Here is a 22,807-nt window from a genome sequence, read left to right as displayed (position 1 = left end):
GAGTCAGCAAGAGAGCCAAACCGGTTATGTGGTTGACACCACATATACATACCTATGTATAAAATTTAAGAGAAGATATTTCGCTGCAAAGCAATGATTATAAATTATTAAACTAATAAAACCTTACAAAATTGCGGAGGAATATTACAGAGTATACGGAAAAAAGTTTATTTTTTTACATTTTTTATTTTGAATAACGTCTGGTCCGGCTATTTGGTTTACTATACAGGTATGTAGAGCTATGAATTTAAAAATACATCAGGGTTTAGTTGAGATATTCGCTTTTGACCACTATGTTTTGTACATTTCCCAGTACTGCAAAGCTTTTGACTGCCATTCAACTGGGAGAGGCCCGCGTGCGCTGTTTTTGGGTCCCGCTACGTTTAAACCTTGCCCAATGGAAAAAAACATGCCTCGTGATGACGATCACGGCAAACATAAGAAGGACTATGATTTTAGGGTATGCATTTGGAATATCCGAACCCTTAATCGGGATGGTGCCTCTGCTCGGCTGGTTGATATCCTAGGGAAAATAAAGGCTGACATCACCGCCATCAGCGAAATGCGATGGACGGGGCGAGGAAGGTAAGCGTGGAGCCTTGCGACGCCTACTACAGTTGCCACGTAAAGGAGTACAATTCGATGTTGGATTTGTTGTGGGAGAGAGACCGGCGTTCACTCTAGTGGACGAAAGTTTAGCCACAATCCGCATCAAAGCGATATTCTTCAACATCTCATTCATATGTGCCAATGCCCCAATGGAAGAGAGGGACGAGGCATCCAAGGCTTTCTTAGATTAGAGCGTACATATTAGCTGAGGGTGATCGACTTCGCACGCATGGCGAAACTTGGCATTATGTATTACTGGGTTCTAGCATAAAAAGATCCTTCAAGCTACATGGATGTCTCCAGATTGAAAAACGGGAAACCAAATCGAGGATGTTGTGATAGACGGAAGGCATGCTTCCATGTTTTAGATGGACATACGTATACTCCGAGGGCCAAACATCGACCCGCACTACTATATTGATGTACCCAATATACGACCCGACCTCGGAGTAGCAAAACAAAAAGGGCCCCCAACAATCCAAGGAAAGTTCAACGTCGAAAATCAGCAATCAAAACAGACGGCCAATGGATTTGGCGCTCGACTCTCACACCTGCTATGAGAGAGTACTCTTCAACAAACCGACTTGCGCGATCAGTGGAACCACATTTCCCGCTCATTACTGGTATGATGAGGAGTGTGAGAAAATGCTTGAAATGCTGGCCGACAGAAAAAACACCCGAAATTTTTAGCAGATAGTTGAGCGACTTACGGAAGGTTTCAAGACTCTTGTAGGAACAACCATGGCGACCTAGTGACCGATGTCCAGAACGTACTCAGATTATGGAGGGAACACTTTTCGACCCTTTTGTATGGCAGAAGCACTGAAAGAAGTGGAGAAGACGAACCCGAGGTCCGAGTCGATTACGATGGAGTCGATATCCCAGCGCCTGACTATGACGAAAAGTGCCAAAGCTGCTTGAGCTGGGGGCCTGTCAGCTGAGCTATTTAACTACGATGGCAAGGAGGAAACAAGGTGCATGCCCGACTACTGGAATTCAAGTGCGCTCTGCCCAATTCACAAGAAAGGCGACCCCGCCATGCGTGCCAACTACCGCGGGATCAGCCTTCTAAGCATACCTTGCAAGGTCTTATCGAATGTATTGTCTACCATAGACCAGGTTATTCACAATACGCCAAATCTTGGAAAAGGCCCGCGATCGCCACTCAACACCTATTTGTCGACTTTAAAGCCGCTTTCGGCAGCACTAAAAGGAGTTTCCTATATGCCGCTATGTCTAAATTTGGCATCCCCTCAAAACGCATACGGCTGTGAAAAATTACGTTGAGCAATACCACCAGCTCTGCTCTGTTGCCGTTCGCCACCAGACGGGGTTTCAGACAGGACGACTCTCTTTCATGTGACTTCTTTAATCTGATGTTGGAGAAGATAATAAGATCTGCAGAACTGAACCGCTCAGGAACAATTTACTACAAGAGCGTACAATTGCTGGCTTATGCCGATGACACTGACATCATCGGTAAGAAAAACCGCGAAGTCTGTCCTGGCTTTTCCAAGTTGGACAAGGAAGCAAAGCGAATGGGTCTGGTGGTAAACGAGGACAAGACGAAGTATATCCTGTCATCAAACAAACAATAAGCACATTCGCGCCTTGGCACTCACGTCACTTTTGACAGTTATAATTTCGAGAAAGTAGAGAATTTCGTTTACTTGGGAACCAGCATTAACACCGATAATAATGTCAGCATGGAAATCCAATGCAGAATCGCTCTTGCCAACAAGTACTGCTTTGGACTGAGTAGGCAATTCAGGAGTAAAGTCCTCTCTCGACGTACGAAAACCACACTATAAGTCGCTCATCATGCCCGTGCTGGTATATGGCGAATTAAAATACAGCGGCTCAACTGGCTTGACCATGTCGTTCGAATGGACACCGACGCCCCACCTCTGAAAGTATTCTGGCTTCACTTGGCATTTCCAATTGGCGTCAGTTGGCCAAAATCGCTTTGGCGGTTACAGCGCCAGATAAGAAGAAGAAGAGAATAGATCTATAACCTTATCAGTCACACAGTGTTATAATCCCGACGAAATCCTTGACGGTGGTACCGGGAGGGGAATGGTACATGACGGTAGGAAGTTTAGTTTGGGTTAAAGTCTCACACTGAAGGGGTTTGGCTTTCGATGCTTCCTCCTCGTAAAATAAACATGCTCAGTAAAAAGTTAACAATTTAAATCGACGAATAGTTTTATATAAACTTTTGTGAACTTCTGTTTATTTGTTTTTTTGTACAACAAATGGTTACAATAATTTTAAGCTATAATAAACAATTTTTTAGTAAGTAAGTTATTGGTTTTGTTTTTTTTTTTTGTATGGGCCTCCCCCCCTAAATTTCGTTCTGGCTACGCCCATGAGTATATCTCGGTCTATAGTTTTAAATTCACGCTTAAAATCAAGGAAATTAGCCATAACTTTCTTATTTTCTGTGGCCTTCCACTCATTCACAACATAGTTGACAGCCGTTTCACATGAATAATTTTTTCTGAATCCTGATTGGTATTTCATAAATAGATCATTATTCTCAAAATATTCTTCTAATTGTATTTTAACAACTTTCTTTCTAATGTTTCCAATGTGTTAATGGCCCGAAATTCCTCACATTTTACAGTTTTTTTTTACCTTTTCAACTGGCGTTATCATTGTGTCTTTCCAACTATTTGGAAATATTCCTTTCATAAGTGATTGATTTACTATTTCCGTTAAGGTATCGCCACAGTTCTCCAATTATCCAAAATAATTTTAGGGCTTATTTTATCACTGTCTGATTTATTTATTTTTCATCATAGAGCATATTTTCTTCAGCTCGTCATGATTAGTCCTGCGGAACTTAAAACTATAAGGACCATTTTCTATTTGGTTTTCGTATTGCATGTTTTCCATTGATTTTCTTATGTCTTCTATGCTATTTATAAAATATTTATTAAAATTACTTGCTATTTCATATTAATTTTCATATATTTTGTTGTCGAATATCACATTTTCTATCAAATTTTTCTTTTCTTTTGGTACTAATTTCTTTATCTCACTCCACATTTGTTTTTGGTCAAATGCCTAGTTTGTTTTATAGTTTATATATTTCTTCCTTTCTTTCATAATTTTTACTTTGTATTAGTTTTCATATTTTCTGAACTTTTCCCAGTTTTCAATAGTGCTATTCTTTCTTGATATTTTATATAGGCTGTCCTTTTTTTCTTGAATTATTCTTAAACTTTTATTGTACCAGCCATTCGAAATTCCGCCATCCGGTATAGTTTCTTTAACTATAAATTTCTCTATTGTGTTTTTAAATCCCATCTCCATTGCTTTTGTATTTCCGTGAATGTCTAATTTAGCTTCATATATTCGTTCTTTGTCAAATTCTTTCTTAAAACATTTCTTGTTGTATTTAAAAATTTTCACTTTCTTTTTTATCACATTTTTGTCATATTTCTCTACCTTTATCTGCATTTCAGTGATCTCATGGTCAGAGATTTTTTCACACTCGTTAACATTGGCACTAATAGACGGGATGTTACTAATTAAATAATCTACCAGAGTCTTTGAATTGTTTGCCATTCTTGTATAACTTTCAATGTGTTGTTTTAAACAATTATCAATTAGAATGCCTTCTATTCTGCGTTTGTATGTTCCTGTCTTTTTTCAGTCGATATTGAAGTCTCCCGCGATTATAGTGTTTTTCGTATCTTCCATTAATGTTTCTATATAGTCCTCAACGAGGTCACAAAAATCTTTCTCCGCGCTATTTGGAGACCTGTAAGCAGCTACAGCCACTACGGTAATATTACCACATGTACACTCAAATATATCAGTAGCGATTTCTAGATATTCGAAGTTATTTACGAGTCACTGAATATTCGTGTATATGACTTTTATATACTTTGACTGCTAGTATCCAATGCGTTTCGTTTTTAAATTTAACTTATTTTGGTACACCAGGTTTTACTTGTCGTTAAATGATTTTCATCAACGCCCAATTTCAGTCTTTCGTTTGCTCTAATGCAGTTAACGCACCTGTTTATATACTCTTTGTTGCATTCTTTCGTTTTATGGTTTCCATGACATTTCAAACAAACTTCATCATTTTTACACTCTGCTGCTTTGTGATTGAAACCTTTGCACTTAAAACAGCAGAGAACATTTACTCCATCAAACCAATGTTTATCTTCTCGTTGGCTAACACTTTTGGAAAGGTTTCGGCATCCGTTTCTATTGTAGCATCATAATACGTTACGTTATTTCTTTTCACTTCATGCATATTTACTAGCTTTAGATTACTAATTTCAAAAATCTTGCACTCTAAGTTTTTCTTCCAACTCTTTCTTCGTGTTTAAAATTTATTCTATATATAAGAAAGCTTGGATTTATTTTGTTCGGTATTTTATTTCATAGTCGTTACCAATTTTCTTTTCTAATGTATTTTTTATCTTTTCTCGTTCTTCAGTATTTTTACTTTCAATCAATACAACACTGTTTCGCTTATCTTATATAATTAAAATTTTTAAATTCTGTGGGTCAATTCTCTTATTTAAATCCTCTTTTGTTTTGTTACTTTTTTGAATAGCTTTTGATTTAATAATTATTGGCGCGGTTTTTTTCAAATCTGGTAACGCTATGAGTTTTGCAACTTCAGCGTATGTGCATTGGCAGCACTGTTTATTGGTTAAAATTTTTTAACTTCACCACAAATTTTCTCATCTTCTTTCGTGCTTTTTGTAAGCTCTTCGCAAATTCTTTCACTCTGTGATTAAAATTTTTCTGTGATTTGGTTTGTGAGGTTTTTCATTTCTCTTACGCTTTTTTTACATGACTGTTGAGCAATTTGCATTGCATTAACTCTCTCAGTATACCTTGTCTCTATAGCTTCAAGTACATTTTTTATTTCCATTTCGTTGTTTTTTATTGCACTTTCGAACTCATTTTTTATATTGTTCCAAATGGCTTCCATTTGTTTTAACTGTTTCTTGAATCTCTTTAATCGCCTTTTCGACATTTTTGATGTAAGTGACACAATCTTCACATATAAATTTTATCATGCTATTGGTATTTAACATATTGCTGGCATATTGATCAAGCCCCGCGAACTTTGTTGACATATCGTACATTTTTCCATAAACTCCCTCACATCTAATTCCTGATTCACTTCGAATTGCACTTTTGCATTTAGTGCACTCCGGCATTACCGTTTTTGTTTACTCTTCTCAGGTTACTAAAATTAAGCGTCTCGTTCGCAATTATTTTACTTAGCTTGTGATTTTTCACTGTTTTGAGTTCGCAGTATTTTAATTCAAGCATCACTTTCGCACTTTTTACTAATTTTATTTTTCAAAATTTGTATTTATAAGCAGAACACATTCAGACACGTCCTTCTCATTCGACTCTCTTCCATAGTAAAGCTCTTTTCGCCTAAGTCTGTATGTGAATATGAAGAGGGGTAAGATCTAGAAGAACCTCCAAGGATGCGCTTGGACAAGTTCTCATGGCTCCGGTTATACATACGCATGCGAGCCTTTGTATCTCGGAGAGCACTTTGCTTGTTCTAAGTTGTGAAGTTCTATCGGCCATGATGATAGCTCCATAAGCTATCATGGGTTGTACTATAGTGGTGAAGATCCATCTCAGTATCTTTGGTGTGCATCCCCAACTCTTTCCTGCCATGGACCTACACGTCATAAATGATCTTACAGCTTTCTTCGCAGTTTGTTCCACGTGTGCATTCTAGAGTAGTTTTTGGTCTAGTATTACTCTTTTTGGTACATAATGTTGGTTCCATCTAGCCTTATCGTTTTTAGACTATCAAGTTTATATTTCCTTGAGAATGGTATTATAGTGGTTTTTGCTGGATTTACCTTCAGCCCCACTTTAGCACACAATTTTTTGGTTTCGTTCAGCCCTAGCTGGATTCTATTATACAGGGGTTTTTTCGAAATTTTCCCTGCATATTATTACAATGTCGTCGACGTACCCCTCGCAAGTTAGCTCAGTATCTGTTAGCTCTTGGAGCAGTCCGTCGACGACTATGTTCTATAGTAGTGAAGATAACACTCCACCCTGTGGACAGCCCCTTGTTGTTCCGGCGACAACCTATTATTCGTACAGGTTTGTATTTCTACCCTTCTGGTGCGGAGCATGCAATTAATCCATGCTATGAGGGTATTGTTTACCCCCTGCTAATCAAAGGCGCATAAAACTGTCTCCTTATTTTCAAGGCTATCTTGAAGTGAACTTGTCAGCGCATATAGGACGGTTTCAGTAGAGCGGCGCGCCATATATGCATGCTGGCGTGAATTCAGCGGATAGTTCAGTAAGACCCTAGTCCTTGCATAGTTATCTACTACCTTTTCTAAAGCTTTTGTATAAATGAGTTGAGGCAGATCGGCCTGAAGGATTTTGGGTGAAGTGGGTCCTTCTTTTCAACCTTCGGGATTAAAACTACCTACACTCTTCTCCACGCATCTAGTATATAACCCAATGCAATGCTGCTTCCAACTATTGTTAAGAGCGGTTCAATCACGAATTCTAAGCCCTGCTGTAGCATGCCAAGGAATATTTCATCCGCTTCCGGTGACTTTAGTGATTTAAAGGTGACCACCGCCCACCTGAGTCAGGCTCAGAGCATTTTTCCTTAGCTACGCACCAGTTTTCTCTGCTTATTTTACTACTATGTTCAGACTGATCTGTCTCGGAATACAATGTAGATCCTGGGAAGTGAGTATCTATGATAAGTTTGATCTTCTCTTCCTCACTCCCAGTGAAACTCCCATCACTCTTCCTTAGACTTGCGAACTTGAATACAGTTCGTTTTTGCCATTACCTTATAGAGTCTTGTAGCCTCCGCAGTATCTTCTATGCTTTCGCAATAGTTCCTAAAGCTTAAATGCCTAGACCCCTTATTTCTTTGTTGTACACAGTTAAGGTGTTTCTGTATTCTGACCATTCCCCGGTTCGTAACGAGTAATTCATTAAAGTGCTTTGTAGCAAATTCTAGTTCTGTTTCGTTCCTGATCTTCTGGCCCAGCCCAGGTTGCGCTACGTTCAACCACAGGTTGTCTTTGAACTTCTCCCACTATGTCTACCTGGCATTCCTTAAAACTCTGTGTATAGGAGGGGTTGCTTCTTTGTCAAACCTAATTATTCTATGATGTGATATGGAGGGTTCATTGGATACTCTACACTCTTTCACCAGCGCTTTCATTTGAGTATTTCCTATGGTTATATCAAGGACCTCTTCCCTCGCGCGGGTCGTAATAGTTGGTATATTCCCAATATTAAAAGTTTCTAATTTATTTCTAAGGATAAATTCAAGAAGGTACTCACCCCTTTAGTTAGTGTCACTGCTCCCCCGTGCCTCTCTATGCGCATTTGCATCACACCCGAGTATCAGGGGTAGCTTCCTGGTTTCGCAGTACTTCACCAGTTTAGTGACAAGCTCCGGTGGGGCGTGATTGCCATCTCCTGGGAAGCACCCCGATGCAGTTACGATGTCCTGGATGGTCTCGTTGATGTTGACCAGGACTTGGACCGCTACTATATCGCTCGACAGGAAATCTGAAAGCCATACATGTTTCAAGCTATTAGTTATTAACCTAGAATTTGTGCACCTAGTATCCGAAATTACCTGCCTGTTCTCTACTCCCAAGACTCTTATTTAGCCTGACGACCCAGGGTTCTTGTACCAGCACTATTTCCCGTCTAGATCTGAGGGTTGCTCTAGCGATGATAACAGCCGCGGCCCTCGCATGGTGTAGGTTTATTTGTGCAACCTGAGTGCTGGTTATCGTCTAAGCTAATAGCGTTCTTCTTCTTCATCCGTTGTCAGAGTTTCGTCAAGCTCTAACAAGGTCAAAATAGTCTCATGAGGTGGAAGACTAACTTCCTCTACTACCGTGCTTCAGGCTGCTTCCACGGCTACCATCTCAGCCACCTCTTCCGGTATTTCAGGAACACGCGGTGGAGTATTTGGCTCGGTTGCCCTCGCCGTCGGTTTCCTGCCCTAACGTAGGATACAGTTTTCCTTCTTGATAGCTTCCAACGACCGGTCGTCTATTCCAATCGTCCGCAGTTTACCCGTCTTCTCATCATTGTTCCTGTATACCTTCCATAAATCGGTATTCCTTCCCTCATTTTGAGCTATACTGAGGTTCAGCAGTTTCTGCGAGTCTTCCTTTGGACATTGTCATTACCCCCTGTTGTACCCTGAACGCTTACCCCTTTTTTGGGTGATGCTGCGTTCCCCTGAGAACAAATTTAACGCGTCCGTATCCCGGTTCTAATTTACACATATAAATTTCCCCTATCAGTATTAGCAATCATTCATGATTTAAAGCTTGTGCAAAGATTACCGATTAAATAAAAAACCTTAATTGGAGTTCATTTAAAGGACAGTTTAAGAAATAACGGACAGGGGGTTAAAATAAAGGACTGTTATTTAAAATAAAGGTCGTATGGTCACCGTAGATATAGTACTACATATCGGTAAACTCTAAAAGGCGATTTTGCATTTTAGCAGATATCAAATTTTTTTTACAGTTCCCAAAGCGAAGCAAGCACAGCAAGCATGCTTCGGACTAATACCTTAAGTTCGCTCTAAATATGAATATTAAAACGCGGATGGCGACGCATATAACTGATTATGAGTGCGTGGGCATGCAGCTTTCCTTTATTTCTCAATTTCTTTTCTTCTTCTTGAAAAGTCGTTTCTCTTCGATGTATTGTAGAAAGATTTTTCGTCATTCCTTGTAAATTTGGTTTCGGCGTTGTGCCTTCTTCAGTATAATTTTTCGTTCGAAGGGGTTGCAAAAACTCGTTCCACAATAGACCAATCTCCCACCACCACACCAACAACCAAAGCGTTTCTCTTCCTTCCTTTTATCTCAGTAAAGCTCATTTGTCTGTGCGCCGCGATTGTCTGTGGGGTATCTTGCTATGCTGCGTATTTCTCTTTATTATACCCGTTGTTTCTGCAGAGGTACGAAGTGGTTTTGAGATGGTATGCCAAACTTCTCGCCGGTCCGTTGTGACTGCACAGAGGACATTAATTGCAATAAGGTAGCGTTCCGAGTAGATGTTGGCTCATGACATCGAGCAGCTGTATAGAGAAACTTTGCTTATAAAGGGTCCGGATAGTTCAGGCGTTTTTGAAAGGGACTTTAATGTTGAGAGAGGTTATTATCGGAAGCACATGACTTAAGAAGATTTTTTCTAATACCCCACATCTAAATTTATTTATTGACAACATCTTTTAATCTATTTACAGGAACGGGATTTTCTGCGTCATCATCAACAGGAGCAGTAAAATCAATAGGCCTAGTCACATCATCGCAAAATGTAACATCATCTCAGGACAGCACGAAACGAACAAACAAGCCACTTATGGAAAAGCGACGTCGTGCCCGTATCAATCAAAGTTTGGCCATACTAAAGGCTCTCATATTGGAGTCGACGAAGAATCAGGCAAAAACAACCGATGGTCAAACAAAACACACCAAATTGGAAAAGGCAGATATATTAGAGCTTACTGTGCGTCACTTTCAACGGCATCGCAATCTTGATGATCCAAGTAATAATTCTGATGTTCCAGGTGTATTGCATACCATTTTTAATTATATTACTATGCCATATCCGCAGCTATTAACAAATACAGAGCTGGGTATACGGACTGTGCTAGAGAGGTGGCACGTTACTTGGCCACACCTGAACCCCCACCGCTCGGAAATATTCCTTCCTTGTCTGAGCCAGGATCCAAAGCACGTCTTCTAAGACATTTGGATCAATGCATAGCAGAAATAGACATTGAGATATGCCCCCACTCTAACGCAACCTATGCCGACAGTCCATCCAGTAGTTGTTATGATATCAACTCGGCAACAAAAAAGACGTAAGTTTTTGTTCTTGTATGTTATAATCAGGGCCGAAAAAATAAGCATTAAGCGCTTAGATAATAGAGGTCCGCGTCGGAAGATACTTGGCGTCACATTGAAGTTTTCTAGCGAATGCGCTTCCTTCTCTTCCTCTAACTGAGAGCGCGGATAGTGAAGAGAAGTATAGTAGCTAAGTATGTTCCGAAAAAGAGAGGAACATAAAAGAAGAGTACTACGTTGTGAAACTTCCGCAAGTAAAACGTTCCTTCATGTGAACTTTTCAAGTATTTTAGGAAAATTTCGTTTGAGAGCATACTTTATATACATATAATAAATATGATATGTCTCGTGCACATAAAATATATTTACGTTTATTTCTATACGTTTTTATACCTTTCATGAGCATGAAATGGTATTATAACTTTGGTCCGATGTTTGTAAGTACCAGAATAAAAAGAGATAGACCCATTAAAATGTATACTTATATGATAAGAACGTCGAGCTGAGTCGATTGAGCCATGTCCGTCTGTCCGTCTGTCTGTCTGTCTGTCCGTCTGTCCGTCTGTTTGTATGCAATCTAGTCTCTCAGTTTTCGAGATATCCTGATGAAATTTGGCAAGTGGGTGTATTTTTATATTGTATTAATCATTTGTCGGAACCGGAAGAATCGGACCACTATAACATATAGCTCCCATACAACTGATTGTTCAGATATGAGACTTTTCGTTATAACTCCTCCATTTATGCAGCTAAGATCATGACATTTTGCAATACTTCCACCCATTATCAACAGAAAACTTAGAGTGAAAATTACAAAGATCGGGTCACTGTAACCTATAGCTCCCATACTACTGATTGTTCAGATATGAGATTTATCGTTATATCTCCTCCACTTAAGTAGCTAGTAACACGAAATTTTGCACTGTTGTCCCTCATTATCAAAAGAATACTTTCAGTGAAAATGGCGAAGATCGGGTTGCTATAACCTATAGCCTCCATACAACTTATTATTCAGATATGAGATTTTTTGCCATAGCTCCTCCATTTATGCAGCTAGGAACATGAAATTTCGCACCGTTCTACTCATTACTAACAGAATACTTACAGTGAAAATTACAAAGATCGGGTGACTATAACATATATCTCCCATTCAACTGATTGTTCAGATATGAGAATTTTCGTTATAACTCCTCCATTTATGCAGCTGGGAATATGAAATTTCGCACTATTTCCACCCATCATCAAAAGAATACATTGAAAATGGTGAAGATTTGGTCGCTATAACCTATAGCCTCCATACAACTGATTGTTCAGATATGAGATTTTCTGTTATAAGTTATCCATTTAAGCAGCTAGAAACATTATTTTCGCACTATTTTCACTCATTATCAATAGAAAGTTTACAGTAAAATGAACAAAGATCCGGTCGCTATAACCTATTTATTGCCTCCATACCACAGATTGTTCAGATACCAGTTCCTCGATATATCTCCTTTATGTTGGAAGCTAAACCCCTTTAAATTGTGTTACCGGTATACATACCGACCACACAGCAGTGAAAATCACTTAGATTAGTGCTATATAAGGTATATCTTTCATACCTTTGATTGTTTAGATATAATTTTTTATATATGTATGTATCTCCTCTATCTAAGTATGTATGCCGTGAATATATACATTTTTTCAAATGCAGTAATCTGTTAAAGTAATATTTTCAGATGTTCATGAAAGGTATGAAGCCTTCGGCATAGCCGAAGACAGCGATGCTCTTACTTGTTTATATATATACATGTACATATGTACATACATACATACATATGAGTTTCTTTAAGGTATTTTTATGTCATATCTACCCTCATACTACATCAAATTTAAATATTGAAACACAGTTTTGAAGGTCAGCTTTACCGCTTTCGGAAAAAATGCAAATTTTTACATAGGGTTGCCATTTGTCTGAAAATAAAGTGAATAAAATATTTAAGTGGCGAAAAATTTTGCAACGCTTTTATCGAACGAAAGACATTTCAGTGCACTTTTATCACGAGGTAAAAGTTGTAATAGGGTTGCCAATATAAAATAGACATTTTCGGGATTCTTGGGACTTATCGATATAATAATCGATACTTTTATAGGGGTTGTTATCGATATTTTTATCGAATTTGTTATCGATACTTTTATAGATTATTTTTCGATTTTGTTATCGACTATTTATCAATTTTGTTATCTATTTTCATGTCGACTATTTGTCGAATTTTGTTATCGATATTTTCATCGATTTTGTTATCAATTATTTATCGATTTTGCTACCAATATTATCGATTTCGCTATCGAAATTTTTAACGAATTCGTCATCGAGTTTGTAATCGGTATTTTTATAGGTTTTGTTATCGATATCAATTGTATCAATTCACCCTGTACCTCTAAAAAAGTTCTTACTTCAAAAAATAAAAACAAGGTCCTTAATTTGACATCTAATTTATTAAATTCGAAAGAACTGTGCAGAACTGATCTCCTTCACAAAAAATTGCTTCACGTATTCGAACAGCCATATTTTAATACATAAATATGTATGTATTTACTTAACTCCCTTAATTTTATTTTGTAATATTTTGATTGAGCTTTGTACCACGATTGTTTATTAGGAAAAATTGAAAAAGCAACAATGTCTAAGCGGTAGAAGTTAGAGCAGCTATTTCGGAGATCACCACATCTCCTCATCAGGATCGAACCTGCGTAATCAGGGGGCAGAATTTTAGTTGCATATGACGTTTTAAACAGGTGGCAACACTTCCACATATTTATTAGAAATGGAGCCTTTTCAAGCCAATTTATAGTAATACCCATACTTTAATAACTGATCTAACTTGTTAAATAATTTTAATTAAAATTTTTAACAGTCGGCAACACTTCAAAAAAATTAAACCTTAGTACACATCTACAGGCCAAACGCTTTAATATCACACCCCATTTTTGGAAATCGAACGAATGCAAACCTGATCACATTCAAAAAAAAAATTCTTCGCGTGTTATAAGTAGAATCCAAGCCCATAAAGAGAACATAAAACTTCACGTGCAGTTTGACCTTCCTATGTGAAGTTTCCAAATACTACGTTCAGGTTGCTTGATACTTAAGTATGTGAGCATAGCGGAACACGTATTTGGTGAAGAAGAGCGCCGTGGAGTAACATCGTTCAGGTACGCACATTTGGGAAGTTCTCTACTTTTGGTCCCTTTTTTTTAGGTACCGCAAGCATGTGTTCCTATTTTCGATTGAATGTGAAAAGTGCAGTTTGGCTGGGAACCTTGCAGCCCTCTAATTTAGATAAGCACTAAAACCTTGAAAAATATGCTTGCAAATATGCTCGCAAAACAACAAAAATTAAGTACTATTCAATGTTTTGTTTTGTGTTCAGTTTATATGAAGGACTGAAAAATTATAATTACGTAGAGACGAACCATTTGTTTCAAATTTTGCAATGCAATTGAAGTTACGGGTTAATAAAAACCAAACCTGGTTTTATGTTACTATTTGTAAAACGTTCTTTTTTTTGTTTCGACGAATAAAAAAAGCCCAATAAATGGCGAAGAAAAATTTAGAGACAAATTTTCTTAAGCAGTACGAAGTTCTTAAGAAATTTGCTACGCTTTCTACTATGGTTTGCTAAAGCTTGTAGGTGAAGAGTACAAAGCACCCTTGTTAACAGAAATATATGCCCGTTCCATTATTACGTAAGGAAAAAGTGAGACAGCAGATGTCAAAAATCCTTGGACACTACTATTCATTCACACGAAATAATCGCAATTTATTTCTTGACCGTTTACTTAAAAGGTCCATACTTAGCTTTATACCTTGAAACAAGCAAAATAAGCATGATCGTTAAAATTAAGCTTGGAAACCCTGAATAAGCAATTCCAAGCAAAAGCTTAAACTTTTCGGCCCTGTTTATAATAACATACATATACATACATACATTCATATGTACTTAGGTACTTGAGTAAGAATTAGGATGACCCATCGTTCGAAAAATTTTTTAAATTACATTGGCATCACTTCAAATCGAGCTGTCTAAGGCACAAACTGTTCAGCAAATACTCGGTAATTTTCACCGAGGAAACAAGTCTGCCTTCCCGGTGTCGTTGACCTTTTTTAATTAAATTAATTAATGCCGTTTCCGTCGCTCCAGTTTCCGGTAACCTGGCCGCTGTATTTTCGGCTAAAAGTGGACGTGAAGGTACGGGGTTTTCACACAAGCTAGCGACCGGTTTTTTACATTTAGGGATGCAAACGGTGCATCGATGTTTTCAAAAGATTAATCGTCGTACACTGCCGAACGACCAGTGCCACGCAAGCGCTTGTTCGCGGAAGCTGCTGCAACCATCACTCAGGATCAGTGATGCTCAAAACAGCGTACGCGGGCGGAAATCTTCAAAGGTCTCTGTATATTTTATATGGGCGCGCACCAGCGTTGCCGTTTTGATGCAATTGTATCACTTTTGATACTTTTTTTCTAAATTTTAAGATTTGATACTTTGATACTTTTTTGTTCACAAATGCCCCATTTTGATACTTTTGGCAGGCAGAAATTAAGTTTTGAAAACTATGAATAATATTACTAGTTTAAGGACAAATCATTTTTTTCTTGTTATTTAAAGTCCTAAAATTGTATATATAGACAATTATAAGTTTGATTTGGTATCTCTTATAAGAATACAACACGGAAATTCTTTCCACAGGCCGCTGTTACAGAGCCCCTAAACCACACAAAAACATTGCGTCTTGTATGGGGATTGTTTGTACTGTAGCGATGGCTGTTAAATGGTTACTGTTTTATTGATTAATTTCAGTTTTGAATTTCATTTGACAGTTCATGTGTGTATATGAGAAAGATAATAAAATGAACGCTGAATGAATTCAAACATTAGAAAGAGAATAAAGATAAATATAGATAAATGCAAATCTGCGCAGGGCTGTATTATTTGTCATGACCTCGGGTTGCATTGTTGTGATTTATGACCTTACAGTCGCCCAATCCTGATCATCGGAGACGACCTCGTCTCCATCATCGTTGTCGTCGAACCCGTCGAAATTTGGTAGATTTCACCATGGTTTTAACTTGTCGGATGTGTGTATCGATGAGTAGTGCCGCTGTTTTCGACTGGACGCTGGCACATCCTCGATCAAATAACGATCATTACCTATTACCTTTGTTATGATGAATGGCCCCTTGTATGGTGGTTCTAGTTTACGTGAACTCCCAGTACAGGCAGGCTCGTTTTCAGCTAGGACTAAATTACCAACAGTGTACTGTGTTGGACTACTGTGCTTTTCGTCGAAAATCTTCTTGGCTTTTATTCGCTGACTGTTGACTCGTTCTGCTGCTTATGTTTGTACCTCACTGAGTTGTTCGTTGCTCATGTCTTCATCGTGATGTAATGCTAATATGAGCTTGTTCTGTAGAATATCTCTCGGCTTGTAATTGAACAACAATTCTTGTGGTGGTCGGCTTGTTGTTTTGTTCTTCGTAGAATTTAATGTCCACTGTATAGCTCGAATCTGTTCGTCCCAACACTTGTTCTCGCTCGTCGAAGGAAGTAACATGCTTAGAATCGTTCGGTTTGCTCCTTCAGCATGTCCATTTACACGCGGTGTTCTTACCGCGTTAAGTACATGTTTTATATCGTTGTCGCTGCAATACTTCTTGAAGTCGTGGGACGTGAACGCTGTCCCGCGATCAGACACTATTCTCGTTGGTACACCAAAGTAACTGCTAACCTCATTGAGTAACTCGATGACATAACGTGTTGCTGTACTTCGAACTCCTTTTACAATTGTAAATTTTGTAAAAGCATCCACGAACACTAAGACATGTTCGTTTCGTTTCTTGCTTTTCGGGAATGGACCTAGGTGATCCAAGTGTACGGTCTTGAAAGGAACTGGCTCCATCTTGTAGTGGTGGTATTCACCCTCTTTTCTACCACCTCGCTGCTTGTTGTACGCACATTCGATATACGTCTTTATGAATGATTTTACGAAATTACGCACCCTGGGGAACCAAAATTATTTTTTTGTTTTTTCTATGGTCTTCTCGACACCTAGATGCTTCCCTTTTCATGTACGTTTTGTATTATTTCGTACCGCATCGCATTAGGTACAACCCATAACTTTTTGTTCTTTTCTTTACGGTAAATTCGTCCATTTTGTACTGTATTATCGTCACTTTCACCTTTGCCTTCGCTCGTAACTTTTCTGATTATCTCGCGTACTTTGTCGTCTTGATGCTGCATGCTGTAAACCCAATCGTTTGTCTCTAAAGTTATCTTCGCTATCTTCAATGATGCTGTGTCAAGTTCTTCGCTGTCCTCATTAGGCATTCTACTCAGGAAATCAACGTGCTCCATTCGCCGCCCTGGACTATGTTCTAATGATACGTCATAATCTTGAATACGTAACCACCAGCGCGCTATTCTCGGTATAAGCTCTCTTTTACTCATAGCTGTCGTTACCGCGCTGCAGTCAGTTAAAACTACGACATGCTTTCCTTGTACATAGTAACGGAAACGCTCTAAACTGCTGACTACTGCCAACATCTCAAGCTCGTTACTGTGAAATTTTCGTTCGAAATCTGTTGTAGATCTGCTATAATAAGCAATCGGCTTCCAATTCCCATTATCGTTTTGAAGTAGTACACCCGCAATTCCAATGGAACTTGCATCCGTATGGACCTGATGCTCCGCTTCTACCCTATACGCTGTCATTACTGGTTTTGAAGTCAAAGCTTTCTTTAAATCACAAAAAGCTTTCTCGTGCTGCTCAGCCCACTCGAATAGCTGCTCTTTCCGTAGTAATTTTCTCAACGGTTCGATCTTGATTGAATATCCCGGAACAAATCGGCGGAATTACCCGCTAAGCCCAAGGAACCTCCTCACATCGGTCGCTGACTTTGGAGTAGGAGAGCTACTAACGGCTGCTGTCTTCACACTTCCAGGACTCACACCATCGGGATGAAGTTGATGCCCCAGAAACTCAATGGTTTGCTTCAGAAATTCGCATTTGTTGATGTTTAATGTGAGATTTAGTTGTCTCATTGCTATGAAAACTCGCCCTAATTTCTCGTACATTTCGCTTATATTATTGCTGCCTACTAGAATGTCGTCCATGTAATGGATCATTTCGCCTAGCTTTGTTTTATTAGCGGTATTCTGCATTAGCCGCTGAAATACTGCCGGCGCGTTTTTGAGTCCAAACGTCATCCTCTTAAACCCGTACAACCCCTCTGTGGTAATAAACGCAGTATACTTTCTACACCCCTCTTCAATCGGCACCTGATAATATCCGCTGTTCAAGTCAAGTATTGAGAAATACTTAAACTTCATCGCTTCACTCAACCGTTCCTCTATATTCGGAGTTGGATACATTTCCTTCGCTGTGAATTTATTTAAACGTCTTTAATCGACGCAAAGTCGCTCAACCCCATTCTTTTTAGCTACCAAGACTACTGGACTTGCATACTTCGATTGAGATTTCGAAATTATGTCGCATTCTAAAAGTTCGTGAATCATTTTTGCTATGACACACTTCTTCGGTTCGGGCACCCTGTATGGCTTTTGTGCTACAGGCACGTTCGTTGTTAACTCAATCTTCATCTGCATTGCATCAGTTAAACTAATATCTTGCAAGTTTTCTGCAAAAATATCCTTGTTTTCATTCAAAAATGTCTGAAGACCTTCTTTAATTTTCTCGTCATCAATACTGCAAATTATTTATGTCGTTAGATTTAATTGTCTTTGCCCTAACCTCGGCTTTTTCTACGTGCGACGAAAACTGCACGCTGTCGTTCTTAATTTCTGCTACTATATTCTCCTCTTGAAATACATCTTGCCCCAAGAGAATGTCCGTCGATTAACTTCGTCGTCAACAACAAATCTATGTTGACTACCTCATCGTTTAACCCAATAGTTGTGCTTAACTTTTCAGTCAGACAACGTCTTCCACCGCATATACCAAAAATAACCATCGAACACTTCTGACGGGTTATCAGTAAATCATCTGCTACTGAACGCTTAACCATGCTGCATTCGCTCCCAGTATCTATGAACGCAAAAAATTACTTATCATTTATTGTAATATACTTTTCGCAAAATGTTGGTTGTTGTTCGACTTGTGCACGCTTTATCGTGGTCTTTTTACCACAATTCTCCGACCCGCCACCTCTGTGAAATTCTCCCCAGTCTTTACAACGCTGTTGCTTCGGTTTCGCACAATTTCGCGCGAAATATCCCAATTCTTGACAATTATAACACTTAATATTTTACTTATCAAAATCACTTTTTTGAATATTGTCTTTACCGTGATTTAAATTATGATTGTCAGTCGTTTCACTTCTAAAGTTTTTCGTTAACGTCGAATTTTGCAAATAGTTATCGATTGTTTCACGCATTTCCTTTAAGGAGTTAAACCGAATCGAGGACACTGCCAACTGTAGCTCACGGTGCTTTAAACCATCACGAGTATATTTAATAATTGCCTTTTCACTTAAACCGTAACGTCGACCAAGTCCACTCACTCGAAAACAATAGTCCAAAATCTTTTCATTTTGTCTACGTGTCGCATTTGCCATTTTAAAATGCACCTCTGCCTCATTTAATTCATAACCGACTTCTTTTTTCAGACTATTCGCCAATTCAATCCAACTAGAATGAAATGTCGGCGACGCATCTAGCCACATTCTTGCTGCACCTTTCAATTTACTATAAACTGCCAAAAGCAAGCATTTATCGTCCCACTTATACGCATTTATGGCACTGTTCACTCGATCAATACACTGATCCACTGTCAAAGAGTTTTCACTAGTGGGGTCATATTCAGGAACTGTTTCCGCAATTTCCTTAATACTAGCACTTCGTCCCACTGTCACACTTGACCTTTGTGGTGAATTAACCCTTTCGGTACATCTTTTTAGATTCGGGCTTTAAATATCGTCGTTTAAAGTGCCATACCGCGTATCAACAAAAGGCAAAACCGCGTATCAGCAAAACGCAAAACCGCGTATGTGAAGTTGTAGAAATTATTTTCTGGAGCGTAAAAACACTCATATTTCAAAATGGTTCTCTTTTTTTATAAAGCAATCGCATTTCTGGCTAGTATATTTCAGGACGAATGGATTAAGATTGAGCCAAGAGCTTGTGTGAGCAAATCCAATTTTTGGCAGCCAATGTCAGTTACGCGGTTTTGCAGAATGACGATACGCGATTTTGTACTTTAAACGACGATATCCAATCTTTTTTATTAAATGATCCTTAATACATAATATAATAACATTAAATTTAATTTTTTTCCAAAATGCGATTCTAAAGTGTTTTTTGGAATGATGCCATATGGCATCATTTGTACTAACTGGTGTAAAAAATATGCAAAGAATTTTTAATATGGTATTTTATTTTATTCAAATCAAATTAAATAACACCACAAAAATTTAATAAAGTAAGTTGGAACATGCATAGATTTACCCCCCTATTCTGCAACTCTTTCGTATTCGGATTTTGCTACGAATCGTAGAAATAGTATGCTGCAATCCGAATCATATTTTCGAAATTCGTAACAATGGCATGCCTAAAAACCAACGAGTAAGCTTTTTTGCGCAATTTTGTACGAAAACAATTCTGTGTCGGAGGCGAAATAAAAGATGTAAATCAATGTGTGTTTGCAAGAAATATTGGTGGTGTTCAGAGAAACAGACAAATTTGCCTTTCGCAGGATACGTATATTTTTATCCACTGCTTTATATAAGCGAGCAAAAAAGAATATTTGTTGCCCCTTATCGAGAAACTTGGGTCCGGTTTAGTTAATGTACAACGATTTTCGGTTGTTGTGTCCAAACGCATAACCCGAATCCAAAAACTTTAACATACACGTGTAATCAAAGGATTCACATTTTATTTAAGATAAATGTTTCAAATTTCCTACCACTAGCTTATTAATAAACTCGGTTTGCACTATGCACTTTTTTGCGAATTTCGACGTGGGTTCTGCGCAAAAATACTGTGGACGGCGTAGCCGGAGTGATATGCACAAGAAATGCTGTATACCTTTGACATGCGGAAGCCCCTCTTCCTCGCAACACAGAAAGGAGAATTCTACTTAGTAAGGGTTATAATCCCTAAGCGCGGCCGAAGGCAGAAGCAAGCGCAACAGGTGGTGGACCTAACAAAGTGCTTGTTTTCAATGGCTTGGAAGAAGCTGTTATTGTATTTACTGGATTGAGAACCAGAGCTTCAGGCATAGGAGGAGTTCTGGCTTGTGGTTCAACATTTCAACCAGAAGCTGACATAGATGCGCCCATGGTTACTATGGCCGACAGCTCCGCATACATTTGAGAATCCATTGCCATAGCGCCCGCTTACTCTGCTGCTATAATTGCAAATACATCAGAATCCATAATTTTCCTCAAAATATGTAAAATTAACCGATTTTACAACAAACAAGCACATGATGAGTGTTTTTTTTAATTCCTTTTTACTTTGTTTTCCTTCATTCAGCTATCATCGCAAGGGTTGCAGCATGTGGATTGTCCGTTTTTCGTAGCGTAGCTACGAATTACGAATTACGAAAATTCGGGTTCTAGAATAAGGGGGTTAATAATTCATTTAAAAAATTTACCAGTTGCAATTTCCCAGTACAAATATATCGTTATTTGCTGGTGCGGATTTCAGCTCCTTCAAATATTATTGATGCCATATGGCATCATACTTTGTTAAATTAAATTACAAGTTCTAGCAATATTTGACACTATTTTGGAGACTATAGCATATTTATTTGTTTTTAATTTATTGGGTTATTTGGTAAAATATAGTATTTTAATGTAGACCTTTCTAAGCAGAAGAAAATCGATATTTTAGTAAAGTTTTAAAATTGAAATTTTTCATCTACTAAGGATAAAAATAACTATACCGTATTAAAATATAGTTTATAAAATTTCCCATTACAGCGTTGCATATACAAATATAATTTCAGATAAGCTCAATTAAGCTCTTAATAAGCTCTCCATCATGCTACGCAAATCATTCACTTGCGCTTGCAACCAGCGTTGCCAGGTTGTCGTTTTTAACGTCATTTGGCCGATTTTTGTATCCTGCTGACGTTTGGACGTATTTTGTGTAAAAAATTACGTTTTTTAACTTCCCAGTAATTTTTCACTGTTACTAAATCTTGTAAGTTGAACTGGTTTTGAATTACTTTCTTAATAAATCTTTAAAAGCATTGTGTTTTGCAGCAGCTGCTTTAAAAGATATTTATTCTTTGGACACAGAAGACTTAAATATGATGCAATCCATGCGTACGCGCATTTTTTTGGATTCTTGGACTAAGGATCCCGTGTCAAAGGCTGCTTGTGTAAACACTTGAGGTTATGAGGCTTATTGTAATGTTTGCAATTGCACATTAAAAACCAAATCAGGAAGAGCTGATCTCTTGCAACACGCACGCTCGAAAAGCATCAAAAAAGCTGTAGCAGCATACAAAGTCAAAAAAAAAGTAGGCGACTTTTTTAAGACTTCATTGAAAATGTAATGAACCCAAAAAAGGCTGAAATATTGCTATGCTCCTTTGTAGGAGAACGTAATATAGCATTTTCAACAACCGACCCCCTTACCAAATGTCTACAAGAAAAAAAATTATTAAAAATCAACCCGATTCTTTAGCAACTTAAAACTTGCACATTAATGCCCTGAAATTTAATGGGCTATCAAACTGCGTACTCAAAAAAATTCTAAAAAATCTAATTGAAAATTTGAAAATCTAGCTTAAGTTTGCAGATTTTTTTTAATTCTTGCACAAAGTTTTAAATGTGGATTTATGTTTTGTTTATTATATAAAGAGCTTGGCTTTTATGGAAAAATATAATAAACATTAAACAAACAAAAAAAAAAATAGCGAAAATTGATCAAAATGGTGATGGCTTAATCAGCTGTTCACAAGTGTATATATAAAATTATTTTGATATTAACGATCTCAAACCAGTTTACAATGCATTTTAAATGAGCTCTGTCAAAATTAAATTTTAATATACCTTACGTACATATGTGCCTTTGTATACAATAAAAGTTTAATAAGAACAATTTTTTGTACATTCATTTGAATAAGACGTTTTTGGGTGGGAAATGACGTTTTTTCAGACCGAGAGGGACGATATCTCATGCCGAAGACCTGGCAACACTGCTTGCAACACAGAATCGTTATTTTCAAATTTCAATCTCATCGCTATTCACACATTGCGATAAACGTAAAACCAACTCGGCGTTCGTACTCGTACATTCGTACGCGCATT

At 38.0% G+C, this 22,807-nt stretch overlaps 1 protein-coding gene across 1 annotated transcript in view; it reads left to right on the top strand.

The window, feature by feature from the left end:
* The window catches only part of LOC118735260, a 209,125-nt gene that overhangs the window by 129,473 nt on the left and 56,845 nt on the right, over positions 1 to 22,807 (top strand). Inside the window, exons 2-3 of the mRNA XM_036464909.1 lie at positions 9,881 to 10,183; positions 10,252 to 10,501. Of these exons, the coding sequence (XP_036320802.1) occupies positions 9,881 to 10,183; positions 10,252 to 10,501 (553 nt within the window). The remainder of the gene's footprint in view (positions 1 to 9,880; positions 10,184 to 10,251; positions 10,502 to 22,807) is intronic.

This window comes from Rhagoletis pomonella, unplaced genomic scaffold (genome assembly GCF_013731165.1).
Source record: "Rhagoletis pomonella isolate Grant_MI unplaced genomic scaffold, Rhpom_1.0 Rhpom_scaffold_00003, whole genome shotgun sequence".
Taxonomy (NCBI): domain Eukaryota; kingdom Metazoa; phylum Arthropoda; class Insecta; order Diptera; family Tephritidae; genus Rhagoletis; species Rhagoletis pomonella.
The sequence above is the reverse complement of the archived record's forward strand: the minus strand, read 5'-3'. Positions and strand labels throughout refer to the sequence as shown.